Genomic DNA, 18,483 nt, shown 5'->3' with positions numbered 1-18,483 from the left:
AAAGCTTTTACCTAATTTTGCTTGTCTTTTTATTCCTTTTCTTATTATATTCAAGCGATATTGTTTTAAATAGGAAAGTCATTTCCTTAAGCGTTAAATGGGAACAACATCATTAGCTAGGACAGGAGTTTATTCAAAGGCTAACGAAAATGGTAGGATATCAATACTTTATAACTTATGGCTGGGTCATTAGAGATGCTTATGGCTGGTTGGTGCAGGTAGGGGGTGTGGGTGGATTATGTGGCAGCTGCATGGCCTTAATGATGGAGGCTGAGGCTATAAGAGAAGTTTTGCTTGCTTGCATCAAGTGTCGACTGTTGTGTGTAGAAGTTGAATCTGACTTGGTGCAAATGATCCAGATGCTCAGAGGTGAGCGTCACGTAGATGTTGCGGTGGAAGCTATTGTTTTTGACATTAAGATGCTTGTTGGTAAGCTTCATCATGTCGTTTTTATAGTTACTCCCCGTCAATGTAATAAGGCAGCGCATGAGGTTGCGGCCTTTGTGTCTAGAGTAGGAGGTAACCACGTCTAGGACCAAGTGTGGCTTGAGTGGATGTTTGATATTTTGGCTAGTGATGTAAACCTTTCTATTCGTCTTTAATAAAAACTCTCTTCGTTTGGAGGAAAAAAAAAAACTTAATCTTTCTAATCCCCACAAAATGACAAAATCCTTCAATTTTACATTCATTTCTTACTTCACACGTACATCCATGAGTTATCCAATCTAATTCAATATTGGGCACCAAACACGGCCTAAGTTCCATATACAAAAAAGAAAAACTAGTAAGTTCATGTACCGCTCTCGACTCATTGATGTGGCCAAAGTCGACACACAATAAGTGATCATAGGGCCTTGTAACAATGTGTAGATGTCACTAGATCTTTGCCCCTTATTTTGCTAATAATCCACCAGAGCTACAAGCCTAACGATCCCATAGCACATGAAAACTATATTTTCAATTGTACTTCCAAAAAGAAAAACGAGAAATAAACGAAAAAGACACGTCCTAGTTAGTTGATGAATTCGTAGTTTATTCTCAAATCAAATGCTTTCAATGCAAGCAGAAAACTTGAATTGAAAGCACATTCACTTCCACATTTATATTTTAGTTTGGTTATTGGATGTAGGTAGATTTAGTTTGTTAAATTATATGTTATTTAAGTGTGTATCTTGTTGTAGGTCGATCGACCAACTTAGGAGCACTATTATTTAACAAAATAATCACCCAAATTGAATGGCTTGAACCACTCCAATTATTTAAACCAATCGAAAAATATAAATAATTGTAGATACAATAATGAGAAGAATTGACAAACGGATCATGGTCATGGGGTCATGGCCATGGCCAAGCTTGTTTCTTTGGCTTGAAATAATTAAAGACGGAAAACATTTGCCTCTTTTCTTGAAAGTAAGAACTTCTACTTTTCTGTCAATCACAGTTTGACTTGTGTGTAGAGATTTTGTGTGTAGAGATTTTTTTTGTTTTTTCAATGAATAATTTTTGCATGTGTCAAACTGTAATTTGCAGAAATTAAGACTGCCGCTTTTCATGAAAGGAGAAAAGCAGTGTCCGTTTGATGCCATTTTTAATTTTCTGTTGAAAAGTGTAGACTCTGTAGGACATTCTTATCTTATCACTCTGTTTCTTAATACCTACACTACACTCAAACCCCTCATATATGATATATCCATTTGTTGTAATTGATAATTGTTCTGGTTTTTAGCATTTGTTTGTTAAATTAATTTCTACATGGTTAATTTATATCTGTAATTATATTCTATACATGCCCATAAAATACATTTTCTTCAAGATCCCATGATCCTGGAAGAAAATGTATTTTGTACCTTATGCCCACGAAGCTCTAGGTCTAACTTGTAGCAACAACAATTACGCAAATTGTGCACGGGTTGGTGAACCCTTTAATAATTTGTGAATTGATGAATGCCAAATTTGTTGACTTCATGAAAAAGACAATATGCCTGCCTCTGGCAATAATTTGAGCAACACTCAACGGCAGCCAAAGGGTGAAAATCTACCAAGCAATCAAAAGGTGAAGATTCAAATGCTACAAATTGAGCATGGGTTTGTTTAACTTTGGAAATATCAGCTATCTGTTCTACCTGGAAGAGGGCTGAGGAATTTAATAATGAATCAAGTAAATGACAGTTTCCATCAATTTAGAAGCAGATTGAAATGGACATATGATAAATGTGCAGGACCACCATGCACAAATCCAGCCCTAATTCCACCCAGGCAAGACACCAACTCCATTGTTCCCATGTGGGTTGGGCTGCCAAGGTCATTGTCTTCCTAACTTTATTGGTATGTTCTGCTTTATCTAATTCCAAGGCATGGAGCCAACCAGGTTTAGCCTAGTATAAAAGGGGGTCTCGACTTGAAGACTAATAATCTCAGATTCGAATCCCCACGGGATCATAGTAGTGTGTGAGCGAGAAACACCCCCTCTCCTCTCATGTTCAAATTCCTATGGCATCATAGTAGTGTGTGACTGAGAACCCCTCCCCTCCTCTCTTCTCTCTCTCTCTCTCCTCCTAATTTAGACCATCACTTATACTAAAAAAAATTCCAAGACAAGGTAATTAAATTATACACTCTGAGAGAAATCAGAAGCAAAGGCATTTCACAAATTGTGTAACAGGGAAGGTTTGTTTTGCATGAACACCCCAACCAAACTAACCTAAGATGTCCTTGCCACCATTTTCTATTATGTTGATTTAAGTTTAAGTTACACATGCAACCTTTAAAATCCTTAATTATAAATTTGAGTTTCATGAGACTGTTTTCATTTTATTGAGTGTGTGACATACATATGAACAAAAAGAAATGCAGATCTGCCCTTCTCTACATACATCCTCTGTTCAAGAAACTAGAATATATCTACTAGTCCTACACAACATCAAAGAATTACTGATGGTATCATAAGTTACTGATGGGGTTTGGGGAAAATGAAAATAAATGAGCGCATCGACACTGAAATACTTACTATAACTCAGCACTGCTACGCGGCATGAGCAACCCCACACAGTTTTTTGGTCCAAAACAGGCACAGTCTGAACTCACTCTAAGTTGTAAGTTTGTAACTAGCAACCAGTACCTTGGGTGGGGGACTCATCATCACATAAGGGGTGATAATCAAATCAGATTGTATCAAACGAATTGTAAACTAAGATTAAGATCTCCTAGTTTCTAAACCTGTACCAAACTTAGATTAGAGAGGTCAAGCCACAAGAGGAAGACAAGGAAGGACCACTTTGAGTGCAAGTATAAACTGTAAAGTGCAGAAAATTTCACCTTATATTCACTATAAACCTAAATTTAAAAATAAAATAAGTCAAGTAGGCCCCATAGTTTCCAGTATTTCATTTTTTGACTTCCAAGCATCCAAATAGTATGATTTTTTGGCAAAAATACATCCCAGAAATTGTTGAATAGCTACCAAATTTGCATAGCACCATTGTTTGAACTCAGGAAATTTGCTATACAAAGCTGCCCACCAGGAAAACTTGGTTTTAAAGTCAGACAACCAAACTTTTAAAGCAATGTTCCAACCAAAAATGAGAAAAATACGACTTTCCAGTACAAGGAAATCCCAACTATGATTTTGTATTTAATATGAAACTGAAAATGTGAAAAATATAGCTTTCCTGTACAAAGAAAATCCCAACTATGATTTTGTATTTCCTATGAAACAATATATCACAAATCCATTGAAAGATCTACTCACAGCATTCACAAAATAAAATTAAATGCAGCTTTGGATCTCCAGGTCATGCATCCACCATCCTTTCATCTTATCCATGACCTCCAATCAGCTGCAGAAGTACAGGAAAAAAAGAGTGATGTTGCACAGAATTGACAGATAAAATGACCCAGCTACAATGGAGAATCTGACTGTATAGTTTTTAGGAAAGCAAAGGAAAAGAATTGAAATTTGTTAATGAAGTAACTAAATATATGAATTAGTTACTGCTACAAACAATGGAGATAAGGGAAATAGATCCTGAGGGGGAGCATGGTAGCGACAAGACAAGGGCATATTTTGTATTTTATCAATTTTAGAGGACTTGGTATTATGGTAAAATTGTATGGGGCTTGGTGCTTGGGCAGACAGAAGTCTAGAAGCAAAAGCACATGGCTCAGATTCAAGGCGTTAAAAGTGCAGCTATTGATTTGAAATTGCAAGAAGAAAATTTTAAAAATCTACAGTATGCTCGATAACGGAAAACACTGCATCAATTAAATTTTTAACTTAACTTGCCGGAGAAACAGAAAAACCAAAAACAACCAATTATGAATGCCCCATCTCATTCAAAATACAATTATCACTTTAGATCCTGAGCACCTTGGATTCTGATTTCATGAAAGATGAAAACAAACAATCAAAAACACGCCCAATCTTTGTTACACTAAATTGACTTAATGATGACATCAAAATATTCAGAGCAGGAACATCTTAAAGACAGATAATTAGCAGAAGAGAACCAATTCATCCCAAAATAAAAGGCATGCCCAGCACAAGAATGGACTTAAGGGGACTGTCCTAAATACTAAACCCTTATCAACCATGTCCAAAATCTTGAGCAGAGCCTGACTTGTACTTAGTTCTGAGGATCCTCTTGCAAAAGTATTTAACTTCAATAATAGTAATGAGTTTGCCACAATCATTGCAGTCATCCTTTGAAGTGGTAGCAAAATAGTAAAGTTCCGAAGAAAAAGGCAAATTGCCAAAAGGTAGATGGGATTCAAATGTTTGCTAATGTGCACAAAATTGATGGTTACCTAATTGTGACTTATCATTACCCTGGGTGAATAACAAACTGTTTTGTTTATTGTGACACACTAAATAGAAGAAATCATGGCCCGTGACAATCTCGAATTGAATGGTACCCAGGTACTTTGGATTTCTTTTGTACAAAACTTTGCCTGCTTTCTGAAGAGATCATGTTTGCAGGAAATGTCAACAGAACTTTTACAATTCTACATATCTCCAATAGTAAAACGATATTGTCAGTCAATATTAATGAACTTTCTCAGACTCATACAACTCCCTTAGTAACCTAAAAGACTACAGGAAACTCACACACACACCAAAACAAAAACAAAGCAATATGAACATATTTCTGGAATTGAGCTTGATTTCGAAGCTGGGCCTCACTACTGTGCCTTGTATGCCATTTTTTATAGTTCAGTCTTACCTTTGAGTAAACTTAATCTTAACAACCAAGTGTACTTCGTTATTTCCTGAATCACATGACATTGGCTGTTGCTCACAGGCCTTAATAAATTCACCAACAACATGCTTGCTCTGAAATAGCTTATAATCTCCAATTAGAATTAGGAGTACTAGAGCCTACAAAAGTTGACGTAAGTTTTATTATGAATCATAATCAATGGAGAACAAGTAATCTCACAAGCTACTAAGATTTCTAATAATGCAATTCTAACAAGAGGTGTGATGTTTAAAAATCTAGGTATCATATCTTTCTTCTCTAACCAAAATTCTACCTTGGTACCCAATTCAATCCACACAAAATAGGATGTTCAGCAACCATTCTCAGTTAATAGAACCCAAATTCCATCCTTCCATCAACAAACAATCCAATCAACTCCAACTTGCCTAGGTACTATTCTTGTTTACAGTTCCCAGCATTCCAGACATCCATGACTTTGATCATTTGTTGCTTGGCTTAATAGTTATTATCCAAGCCACACCATTCCTCTTACACCTTTTTAAAACCCTGAAACCATAAATCTTCTCCCCATCAAGCCCGAACCGGATCATAAGGTGGATTGGCTCAAACGGGGATAAGCATGAGTTCTTGCTTAGAGTGGTTTCTCTAGTAGAGACAATTAGTGATGTAACCCCTATTACAATTCAATATATGGATCATAGGAAATATCAATTGGCTACGTTTGGTTTATAGGTTTGTAATCTCCGTTCAGAAAATCCTTTTGTATTTTTGTTTATGTTGCATTCTTATTTAATCATTAACCAGCGATTAAACATAATCCAACAAACCCATCACGGGAAACAACCAGACAAACCTTCACACACACAAATACACTGCTATCTCAGATGGGTTGATTAGAAATCTACCAAAGCTATAACAAACAAAGAAATTTACAGAGACGAATAGATATGAGACAAATAAAGAGTAGACTCTAGAACAAACCAGAGCTTTGGACTGGTGAATTTGGCAGTAGAATCAGCCAACATGAAAAGCGCCAATATCTCCAGTTCTGATGGAACCAGCAACCTCATCAGCAACAGTCAAGCAAGACGAAACCCACCCGGTCAGAGCCAACCACACCATCTTTGCCATCCAAAAGGTCATGGCCCATGGCATTGCCATTGTTTGGCTCCTTGCTCTGGCTCCTTTCCTCAAGACTCAAAATTGTTTTGCAAGTTAAAACCCCATTTGAGAGAATCAAACTCAGCCCCCTTTCGGGGGAAAATAAATCACCAAAAATCAGAGACTGTAAAGTCAAATGAAACGAGAAATAGTTCATAACAAGGATTTCTTTTGAGTTTTTCTATTTAAACCTCACGCTTTTCTTTATTCATCCCGATACTTAAATTATTAAGCTCTTAAGTTTTATTATGAGTGCTGCTATTTCCACCCACCTGTCATATTTCCCCACCCACTATGTAAATTTGAAAAAACACAATCCTATCTTTCCACCCACCATTATTCCTAAAACACCCTTAAATTATTAATTCAAGCAAATTCTCTTTTAAGTTAAAGAGGTCTGTTAACTAGTGATGTCATTTAAATTTAATCTAATGGCTGAAAAGTTGGCATATCACAATTAGATATAAATAAATAAATAAATTGCCTCATACTTATTGTACAATGAATTCGGATTATTTGTTCTTAATTTTTTCAAATCGTTCTTCCAAGAGCTATGAAAACCATATTAAAAACTGAGAACAAATAGTATGAATCTGACTTTTAAAACAAATGGTCTGAATCTTTGTGTGTTTATAAACCACCAAAATCTAACTCTTTCTTGCACTTTAATTTCACAAACAATTGAAATTCTCGCTATTTACGGGCGATTTATATTTTTTTTTAAACAATTTTGACGATACAGAAGAATATATCTCTAATAATGGATCTGGGGCTGGTACGAAAATGAAGAAAAATTGGGTAATTGAAGAAACTTTTATTCTTTAATCAAATGCCAATGGGATGAATTAATGCTAGGATATGATTCTTTCATTTTCACAAGTTATGAACATAACTTATGTTGAAAACCAATCAGATCTTGGAATAGAGGATGGTAGAGAAGGTGCAATAAGAGCATTTCCACCCACAAGGGCTAAGTCTAAGGCAATAGCAAGCAAGGGCTGCCACTATTCACATGAATAGTGTCAGCCTTTGCATTTGTGGTTCCACCCACAAGGGCTAAGTCTAGGGCAAGTCTAAGGCAAGAAAGGAAAAAAATATTATGCAACAAAATATAAACAATTTAGAAAGTGAATAAAATTGTTATGTATTTATAGGGAAAGCATTTATAATTTTTTGGTATTTAAAAAAAAAAATTTGAAAATTTTTTTTGGATATTTTTTGAATTTTTTTAAATATTTTTTTGCTCGCTGACGTCAGCATGACATCACAAAACTCGGTTTGAAGCCCAGGCAAAACCTGCCCTTGGGCTTGCCCGGGCTGGTGGGACCCACGCCAAACCGGGCTGCAGGCTGCAGCGCTGGAGCTGCTTGGGCTTGCGAGGGGGGCCTTTTGCCCGGTTCTTCTCCTGCGCTGGAGATGCTCTAATATGAGATATTTAATTTGAAGAATCGCCCATAGTTACAAGCTACTAGCTATTCTCAGTTTTCCTATAAGAAGCTGAAGGCTCTAACCAAAAACAAAAAACACAAAAAAAAAAAACTGAAGGCACATGTACTTGGGAAGCGAGAAATTTGCCGTTTGATATTTGTGATTTGGATTTTTTTAACTTTTTTTAATTTTAAGGTTGAGGCAATTGTTTTGGTTTTTAATCCTTTTCTCTAAGTCCTTAGAAGTCTTTTCATAAATGGGTAAATTTGTCTTTAAAATTTTGAAGATAAGGTGGGTGGAAATAGCAGCACTCTTTATTATTGTATAAAAAGACAAAAAAGGTCATCTAACTTAATACTTAACCCTAGTACATCTATACGCAATTAGATACTTTGATGTCTTGCCAATATCAGGTGAATAACGGTTTGGTGGCTTCCCACAATTCTGCCCGAAAGGTAATTGGTATCCAATAAATTTATCCTCTAAATTCACAAGTGTAGTAGGAGTAGTTACAAAAGGATATTCTCAAGAGACTGGTTCATTGGTATTGTTGAGTTGCAATCTGTAGGTGTGGGACTCGGATCAGAAACCTCTTTGCAGGGGTCAAGTGGGTCAAGCGATTGATCGCTTTTCAGCAGAGAGCAATCTTGTGCTCCAGACTCAGGATGATCAATCCTCGGGTTTGGACAATCGATCGTTTCTGTACAGAGGCGAATTTCTTCATTTTCCAAGTTGCTCCAATTCTGCTCTTCACTTCATATCTTCCCCTAAAGCATAGAATTGGATGATGGGTCTTGGAAGAACACCTCATATTCCAGAAAGGTCATATCCAAAGTGACATAGGTATGTCGGGTAAAAAGGTGATAATAACGGTAACATTTCTAATGAGTGGCATAACCTATAAAAACACAACGAAGCGCACATGGATCAAATTTGCTACGTTGATTTTTGTGGATATGAACGAATGCCACAAATCCAAAGATTCAGGGTGTGAGTACGAAAACAGAGGGCAAGGGCTCATGTTGTGCAAGCACTTGTAAGGGAGTTTTAAAGGTCAATACACTAGAAGGTATGTAGCTTATCAGGTGAACTGCAGTGACAATAGCATCATCCCAGTGATGGCAAGGAACATGCGCGCCAATCAGAAGTACTCGGGCAGTTTCAAGAAAATGTCGATTCTTTCATTCAGCAACACCATTTTGTTGTGGTGTCTGAGGACAAGTTATCTCATGGATAATTCCATGTTGTTGGAAGTAAGCCTGAAAGTCACGATTGACAAATTCTCCACTATTGTTTGAGTGAAGAATTTGTATTTGAGCATTGAACTGAGTTTTCATCTGTTTGTGGAAGAACTGAAAACGGGAAAACACTTCATTTTTATTCTTCAACAAATAAAGCCATGTCATCTGTACAATCATCTACGAATGTGACAAACCACTGAACACCAGAAGGAGCAGTGATAGGTGAAGGTCCCCAGACATTAGAGTGAATTAACATAAACGGAGTAGTACACTTGTTTGTACTCAACGGATAGGGCACACGGTGACTCTTGGCCAAAATACAAGTATCACATGTGAAGTCGAAGTCCTTGAAACCTAAGAATAAATCTGGTATAAGATGCTTCATATAACTAAAATATGGAGGTCCCAATCGACGGTGCCACAACCAGATTTTCTTTCATTTGCTATCAGAGGGATGTATCACATTGTTAGCCATGCCGGAACTGAAGTCATCTACATAATATAGCTCCCCTCTCTTGGTACCACGACCAAGAATCTCCTTAGTGTGAATATCCTGAAACAAATAAAAATTGGGTCAATGAGTACACAACAATTCAATTGTTTAGTAAGCTGACTAACAGACATCAATTTATGGGATAAAGATAGAACAAGTAAAGTATTAGACAGTGAGAGAGAGGATAAGAGTGCAACAGTGTCAACCCTTGTCACAGGATAAGTAACTCCATTGGCGTTAGTAATACAAGTTCTTCGGGGTTAGGTAGTATTCAAAAAATCATCATGATCAAACGGCATATGATCAATTGCACCGGAATCAATTATCCAGCTCGTGCAATCACTCTTATTCGAAGTATGAAATCCATAACCAGTACCATTACTTGTCGTATCGCGTTGTGTTCGATCTTTGAGAGTAGCCCACATTCGGGGTAGCCATGCAATTTAAAATAAGTCTCACGAGTATGTCTCGGATCACCACAGTATGCACAATCTCGTCCATTTGTTAGGGTTGTTAGTTGATAAGTAATAATCTGTGCAGCGAAAGATGCATAGGATATGAATTCGGATAGGGATCTGAGCCCGAGTCGGGGTCGGAGAGTCAAAGTCGGGATCTAGGTCTGAATCAGAGGCAGATTCGGCGTCAAGGTTGTCATTGGAGTCGGGGTCGGGGTCGGGGTCGTTGTCGTCGTAGTCAAGGTCGAGGTCGGTGTCATCAAAATAAGATCTTGATTCAAGATTAGGTTCAGGGTCATCAAAATAGGATCCTAATTCAGAATCGGGTTCGAGGTCGATGTCTGCATATGTAGGAGCTAAGCCACCTGGGCACTCAACTCGGCTATGGTTGGTTGAGAATGAGAGAAGGAGTCGGTGGTGCTACCTCCATGAGGGTTGAAAAAATCATCAACCCCCATAGCGGCGACAGGGGTTTGAAACTAAAGTAAGCAATTCCAAGACTGCTGATCGGTTCATAATTGTATATCATTTTGTACCCTTCTAGCTTATGATTTGGTTATGTTTTTGAGTTAAACTTGTGCATTTAATCCTTTTTGTGTTTATCTTTCAGCTTTAGGTAACAATGATGGCTTTGGATAGGAAATGATGCAATCCATGCATGTTAAAGCCTGATTTGGATAAAGGGAAGAAGTGCTTAAAGACAAACTCATTTTGGCTACAGCCCCCTGCCAGTCCAGTTCCGTAGGTCATATTGCAAGCTTTGTTTCAGCAACCTACACAACTTGGATGAGGCCGCATTCTTCATGAAAGTTGTTCCAATGGGTGTGTACTATAACATATCCAAACTTCAGCCTCATTGGATAACTCTGGAGTCCGTTACCTAGCAAACATAGAACCATGCTCAGGATGGATCTTATCAGCGCGGAAAATGAGTTAGCAATTTGTTTCGGCCTTAACTTCTTCCTCCGACCTTGGATTGGCCCAAATAACATATGGCTGGAAAGAAGACATTCTGAACTTCAATTTCGAGTGCTTAAAGTCCTAATTTGATTAAGAGAAGCCCAAGTTGTAAGCCCTTGAAGTTGCTGGTCATGCTGACCTCAGCATGTGCTGGTTGGATGCTTGGTCATGGTGAGCTAGGTATGAGCTATCATTTCTGGTTGGAAGCTTGCTCATGGTGACATGAAGATGAGCTAGGGCTGCTGGTGGGATCTATTGGTGAAGTGCATCAACCAATTCAAGATTTTCTAATACAAGTGCATCACCCAATTTAGATTTTCTAATACAAGTGCATCAACCATTTCAAATTTTATAAAACAAGTGTTGTATGCATTAGCCATATTGAATTCAGATTTTCACTTCCCCTAGGCCTATAAATAGGGAAGTTCTCTAAGCTTGTAAACACACCCCAAGGGGGGGAGCTCTCAAACACTTCTCTAGAGCTCCCTTCCCTTCTCTCCCTCAAATTCTCTTAATTTTGCTTTCTAGTTCTCAATTCTAGCTTTCCTTTTGCTTCTTAGTTGTAGTTATTTTTCTTTGTAATGTAAATTCTTTTCTTAAGTTTTCAAGTTGAATTAGTTTCCAAGTTTCAATTATGGTTTTTGTTCTTATTCATTATGCTTATAAGTTAATATGCTAGTTTGAATGATTGATCACCATTTAGGCTTGCATGTTAGCTATCTTGGTTTGAATTAAGAGTATACACCATGCTTTAATTCGAATTGAACTATGAATAGGAAGAGTATGTATGGACATTCGACAACAGGGATTAGATACATACTTGGTTGTTTAAAATGTTCTTCTATGCTTAATGGGTTCCTAATGCTTAATTTTAGGTTAGACAACAAATGATCAAATTAGGGAATTAGGAACACAAGGTTATGGGTATTCGAATACTAAGGGTTTTAAGTGTTCTATTTCTCATCCATACTTATTTTCTTCAATTCACTCTAATTGATCTCATCATTTCATTTTGATCGAATACTAAGGATGATTCTCTTTTGCAGATATCATATGCTTGCTCTCATTCATGAATGAACTCATTGAAGTGATGCTAGGCTATGTGTGTATAACCATTCTATATGCTTTCTTTTCACCCTACCCATATGTGTGTTCCATTAGCCCTCTTGAAGCCAAAAACTCAAAGCCTTTTCTTCTATCACCCTCATCATTTCCCTACCTTTGTATCTCAATCTGAGATACTTAACCTATTGTAGCCATACCCTAGTAACTTAGAAATATACCAAGGTTTGCCAACATAAAGTTTGAAGCCAGGAAGTTGCAGCCATGTACCTAAATAAGAATTTTGTGTGAATATGTGCAATAAAGTAAAGAAGATGCATATCAAATCAACAAAGATGAAAGTGTTTCAATATGATCTAAGTGTGAGAAATAAAGTCTATGCCAGGTGATACCATGAAGTTTGCTGCCATGCCAATCTAAATCAATGATGCCTTGCAGATTAATGAAGCATGCAACCTTGGTATGTTCTTAAGTTATTTGTTTTTCCTTCCAATTCTTCCATTTCCCCTAAACCTTAGCCTTTCATTACAACATTGTGAAAGACCTAGCTGATCTTTGAGGATGTATTCATGGGTGCTGGTAAGTATGTGTGTATCTCTATTCTTAGTATTTAATTCCTTTCATGAGATCTAACCCAATTTGTGCTTCTATTTCTTACACTCACTTATGCTTTCTTGAGAGAATTAAACCATAGGTTCTGAGTGATTGAGTGTTTTCTGTGAGAATTAGAGTCAAAGCATATTCTCTATTCAAGGTTTGAGTGTGCTTGCTTTGAAACCGTGTGCCTTTGAGCTATAGCTTCCACTTGTACACACTGATTGATCACATATCTTGGCAACTCTATGGTGTTGGAGGTATGACTAAAACTTTCTTTCATTTTCATTAGTTGATTTCAAAGTTGTTTTTCTAACCATTTTGTTTTGTAGAGTTAGAAAAACGTTTGTGGGTATCGTATCTGTTAAACCCTCAGGAGACACAACTCCTCCTACTAGGGATGCCTAGAGGTTTAAAGGCTTGTTGCATACGCTCAATGCAATCGAGTTACCTACGAAAGTGGTCTAGTTAACTTCTTGTTTTGTTTTTACCTTTGTTTTTCTTTTGTTTTGCTCGAGGACTAGCAAAATCTAGGTTTGGGGGTGTGTTAAAGCTCATAATTTCATACATATACATGCCCAATTTACTTACTTCTTTTGCTTAGTTTCCTATAATTCTGAGTTATTTGCCTCTATTTGTGTGTTTTGTAGGCCAATAGAGCAAGAGAGCATAATTCATGCAATTCAAGCATGTTAAGGCCTAATTTGGATGAAGGGAAGAAGTGCTTAAAGACAAACTCATTTTGGCTACAGCCCCCTGCCAGTCCAGTTCCGTAGGTCATATTGCAAGCTTTGTTTCAGCAACCTACACAGCTCGGATGAGGCAGCATTCTTCATGAAAGTTGTTCCAATGGGTGTGTACTATAACATATCCAAAATTCAGCCCCATTGGATAAATCCGGAGTCCGTTACCTAGCAAACACAGAACCATGCTCAGGATGGATCTTATCAGCGCGGAAAATGAGTTAGCAATTTGTTTTGGCCTTAACTTCCTCCTCCGAGCTTGGATTGGGCCAATACTTGTGTGGTTGGATCATACACATTCTGAACTTCACAATGGACATCTTAAAGTCTTCATTTGATTCAGCCTAGCCCAAGTTGTAAGCCCTTGAAGTTGCTGGTCATGCTGACCTCAGGATGAGCTGGTTGGAAGCTTGGTCATGGTGAGCTAGGCATGAGCTATTGTAGCTGGTTGGAAGCTTGGTCATGGTGACATGAAGATGAGCTAGGGCTGCTGGTGGGATTTATTGGAGAAGTGCATCAACCAATTCAGATTTTATAATGCAAGTGTTGTATGCATTAGTGAAGTGCATCAACCAATTCATCTTTTATAATGCAAGTGTTGTATGCATTAGCCATATTGAATTCAGATTTATCACTCCCCTCTCCCTATAAATACCACATCCATTCCACATTCAAGACACAACAAATCCTGAGATTCACAACCCCCACAATTCACTCCAACCATCCTCAAACACTCTCACAATCCCAAACACTCCAACAATCACCAAAACAACTCCAGCTTTCTTCTCTTCCATTTTCCTACGAATTTCATCTTCCTTAGCCATCACCACTCACTCAAACTCATCCCAAATCACCTCCATATCCTTCATACATCTTTCTAGAAGTGGGGAAGCTCTTGGAGAAGCATTAGAAGTGGAGAAGCACTTGGAGAAGCCTTGGACACCACAAGAACTTCAGAAAAAGGGTTTTTCTACTCTTATTGCATTCATTATGTTTTCTCATTTCTGTTCAAGTCTCTTTTCCATTATGAGTAGCTAAATCCATAACTAGGGCTTCGATGTAACCTAACATGAATATTCTGGGTTTATAAGTTTGGAGTTTCAAGTTTGATTCATGATTCATGTTCTTATTCATTATGCTTATAAGTTAACATGCTTGTTTGAATGATTGATCACCATTAGAACTTGTTTGTTAACTATCTTGGTTTGAATTAAGAGTATACACCATGCTTTAATTCGAATTGAACTATGAATAGGAAGAGTATGTATGGACATTCGACAACAGGGATTAGATACATACTCGGTTGTTTAAAATGTTCTTCTATGCTTAATGGGTTCCTAATGCTTAATTTTAGGTTAGACAACAAATGATCAAATTAGGGAATTAGGAACACAAGGTTAGGACCAAACACCACGGCCTAATCATACTTTAGCTAGAATCAATCTTTGACCAAACACCATGATCCTGGCAGCTTTGACATTCCCATTAACATTGGAGGCAAGAAGGTTGGAAGAGCCATGTTGGACTTGGGAGCAAGCATCAATGTTTTGCCATATTCAGTTTATCAAGAGCTTGGCTTAGAAGGGATGAAGAAGACTTCAATGCGACTTGAACTAGCTGATCATTCTATAAAATATCCAAAAGGTATTGTAGAAGATATTCTAGTTCAAGTTAATACACTAATTCTCCCTGCTGATTTTGTAGTGATGGACATGGAAGACAATCCAAATGGAGATCGTGTTGATCCCATTCTCCTAGGCAGGCCATTCATGGCCACTGCAGACACAATCATCAAAGTGAAAGATAGCACCCTCTCCATGACTGTTTTGGGTGAAACTGTTGAATTTAAAATGCTTAATGCTCTATCTCAACCTTCTATCTCTCTTGATTCTTGCTTTTCAATTGATGTTGTGGATCATGAGGTTTCTTCCATAATTTTGCAGAGAAAGTCTAATGATACTCTAGAAGCTGTCTTAACACAAGAAGAGGAAGATCTTTGTGAACCGGAGTTCCAAGAAGTGGTGGCTGCCTTAGAAGTGTTTCCGCCATACCCACCATCCTTTAGGCCACCAATCGAGCCTCTTGGACCATCATCCACGAAATTGGAGCCATCCATTGTCATCCCACCAAAGCTAGAACTTAAACCTCTTCCCAATAATCTTAAATATACATATTTGGGTGCTAACGAAACTCTCCCTGTTATAATTGTTGCAGGTCTCTCCTCACATGAAGAAGAGAGCTTAATTAAAGTTCTAAAAGAGCATAAAACAGCCATTGGGTGGACCATAGCAGACATCAAAGGAATTAGTCCAAGCATGTGCATGCACCGGATTTTAATGGAAGAAGACAGCAAACCATCCCGTGATGCTCAAAGGAGGCTAAATCCCAACATGAAAAAGGTGGTTAGAGCTGAAGTTTTAAAGCTACTCGATGTAGGAATCATCTACCCAATTTCAGATTCTAAGTGGGTGAGCCCTGTGCAAGTTGTTCCAAAGAAGTCCGGAATCACCGTTGTGAAGAATGAGAAGAATGAGCTAGTTCCTACACGAACTGTCACTGGTTGGAGAGTTTGCATTGATTACAGGAAGTTGAACACATCCACTAGAAAAGATCATTTCCCCTTGCCTTTTATTGATCAAATGCTTGAACGTTTATCTGGCCATGCTTACTATTGTTTTCTTGATGGTTTTTCAGGTTATAATCAAATTCCTATTGCTCCGGAAGACCAAGAGAAAACCACATTCACATGCCCATTTGGTACGTTTGCTTATAGAAGGATGCCATTCGGTTTGTGCAATGCCCCAGCAACTTTCCAAAGATGCATGATGTCAATCTTTTCAGATATGGTGGAACGATTCATTGAGGTATTTATGGATGATTTTTCAGTTTTTGGTTCCTCTTTTGATAATTGTCTTCACCACTTGTCTCTAGTGCTTAAAAGATGCCAGGAAACAAATCTGATTTTGAATTGGGAGAAGTGTCACTTCATGGTGAGACAAGGCATTGTGCTAGGCCATGTGATTTCAAGCAAGGGAATCGAAGTGGATAAAGCCAAGATCGATCTCATCTCAAATCTTCCACCCCATACCTCTGTTAAAGGAATTAGAAGCTTTCTAGGTCATGCTGGATTCTATAGAAGGTTCATCAAAAATTTCTCAAGCATTACAAGGCCATTGTGTAATCTCCTTGCTAAGGATGCTGTTTTTAAGTTTAATGAAGCTTGCATGGAAGCTTTTACTACCTTGAAGAGGGAGCTAACTTCAGCCCCTATTATCATAGCTCCGGATTGGTCTTTACCATTTGAAATAATGTGTGATGCCTCTGACTTTGCTATTGGTGCAGTTTTAGGTCAAAAGAAGAACAAGCTGCCCCATGTGATTCATTATGCTAGCCGGACCTTGAATGATGCTCAAATCAACTACTCCACAACAGAGAAGGAGTTGCTTGCTGTGGTTTTTGCTTTAGAAAAATTTCGTTCTTACCTTGTTGGTTCTAAAGTAATTGTTTATTCTGACCATGCAGCTCTTAGATACTTGCTCACTAAGAAGGATGCCAAACCACGCTTGATTAGATGGATTCTCTTGCTACAAGAATTCGATTTGGAGATTCGAGATAAGAAGGGATGTGAGAAGGTGGTAGCTGATCATTTGAGCCGAATTGTGATTGAAGAAAAAGGAGGAGCTGTGCTACCCTTGAATGAGACTTTCCCTGATGAACAACTATATGCTGCCCAAGTCAAAGAGCCATGGTATGCTGATTTTGTTAATTATCTTGCTTGTGGTGTTCTTAGAAATGATCTAACTTCTCAGGATAAGAAGAAGTTCTTTTCCATGGTGAAACATTATGTCTGGGATGAACCTTTCTTATTCAAGCATTGCCCAGATCAACTCATCAGAAGATGTGTTCCAGAAGAAGAGCAAGAAAGCATATTTAGGCATAGCCACGAATTGGCTTGTGGAGGTCACTTTGGAGCTAAGAAAACAGCACTTAAAATTCTGCAATCTGGTTTCTTTTGGCCCACTCTATTCAAAGATGCGTTTAATTTTTGTGTTAAGTGTGATAGGTGCCAAAGGATGGGGAACATAAGTCGCAGGAATGAAATGCCATTGAATAACATACTTGTTGTGGAGCTCTTCGATGTGTGGGGTATTGATTTCATGGGACCATTCCCATCTTCCTTTGGTTATACTTACATACTTGTTGCTGTTGATTATGTGTCTAAATGGGTGGAAGCCATAGCCACCAAAACCAATGATTATAAGGTGGTGCTGAAGTTCTTGAAGGATAATATTTTCACAAGGTTTGGTACTCCAAGGGCTGTCATTAGTGATGGAGGCAGCCACTTCTGTAACAAGCCATTCGAAACACTCATGAAAAAGTACAACATCACCCATCGAGTCTCTACACCATATCATCCGCAAACTTCTGGTCAAGTGGAAATAAGCAATAGAGAAATTAAGCACATCCTGGAGAAGGTGGTGAACAATACAAGGAAAGATTGGGCAGCCAAGCTCAATGATGCATTATGGGCTTATAGGACTGCATATAAGACTCCCATTGGAATGAGCCCTTATCGTCTTGTGTTTGGGAAAGCTTGTCACCTGCCAATGGAGCTTGAACACAATGCTTTTTGGGCCATCAAGAAGTTGAATTTTGATCTAGACAAGGCAGGCCATGCAAGAAAGTTTCAGCTCAATGAATTGGAAGAAATTAGACATGAGTCTTATGAGAATGCAAAGCTTTACAAAGAACGAACCAAGAGTTACCATGACAGAAACATTCAACGGAAAGAGTTCTCCAAAGGTATGTCAGTTCTTTTATTTAACTCACGTTTGCGTCTCTTTCCAGGAAAATTGAAGTCTAGATGGCAAGGCCCATTCACCGTGGTCAATGTTTCTCCCTATGGAGTTGTGGAGATTCAAAACCCTAAAGATGGCTCGACTTTCAAAGTAAATGGACAACGTTTAAAGCCATTCTATGAGGGAGTTTCAGCTGGCATCCAAACTGGCCATGTGGTAGATCAACTTCCCTTCGTACCATCAACTTAGCTGATTGCACAATGTCTTGCCAAGACAGTAACTAAGGCGCTTCTTGGGAGGCAACCCATGTGTTCAAGAAGAAGGTGCTTGG

General features: G+C 38.1%; 1 protein-coding gene across 1 annotated transcript; it reads right to left on the bottom strand.

Annotated features, from left to right (window-relative positions):
- Positions 1–3,664: 3,664 nt before the first annotated feature.
- LOC110768464 (uncharacterized) lies at positions 3,665–6,509 on the bottom strand. Its single transcript, XM_021972196.2, has 2 exons — positions 6,198–6,509; positions 3,665–3,836 (listed from the first exon to the last, which is right to left on the bottom strand). Exon 1 carries the CDS (start codon positions 6,375–6,377, stop codon positions 6,231–6,233), a length of 147 nt encoding a protein of 48 aa, XP_021827888.1. The 5' UTR covers positions 6,378–6,509; the 3' UTR covers positions 3,665–3,836; positions 6,198–6,230.
- Between the last annotated feature and the right edge of the window lie 11,974 nt (positions 6,510–18,483).

Source organism: Prunus avium, chromosome 7 (genome assembly GCF_965620075.1).
Source record: "Prunus avium chromosome 7, drPruAviu1.hap1.1, whole genome shotgun sequence".
NCBI classification, from domain to species: Eukaryota; Viridiplantae; Streptophyta; class Magnoliopsida; order Rosales; family Rosaceae; genus Prunus; species Prunus avium.
This window is presented reverse-complemented; position numbering and strand designations above follow the sequence as displayed.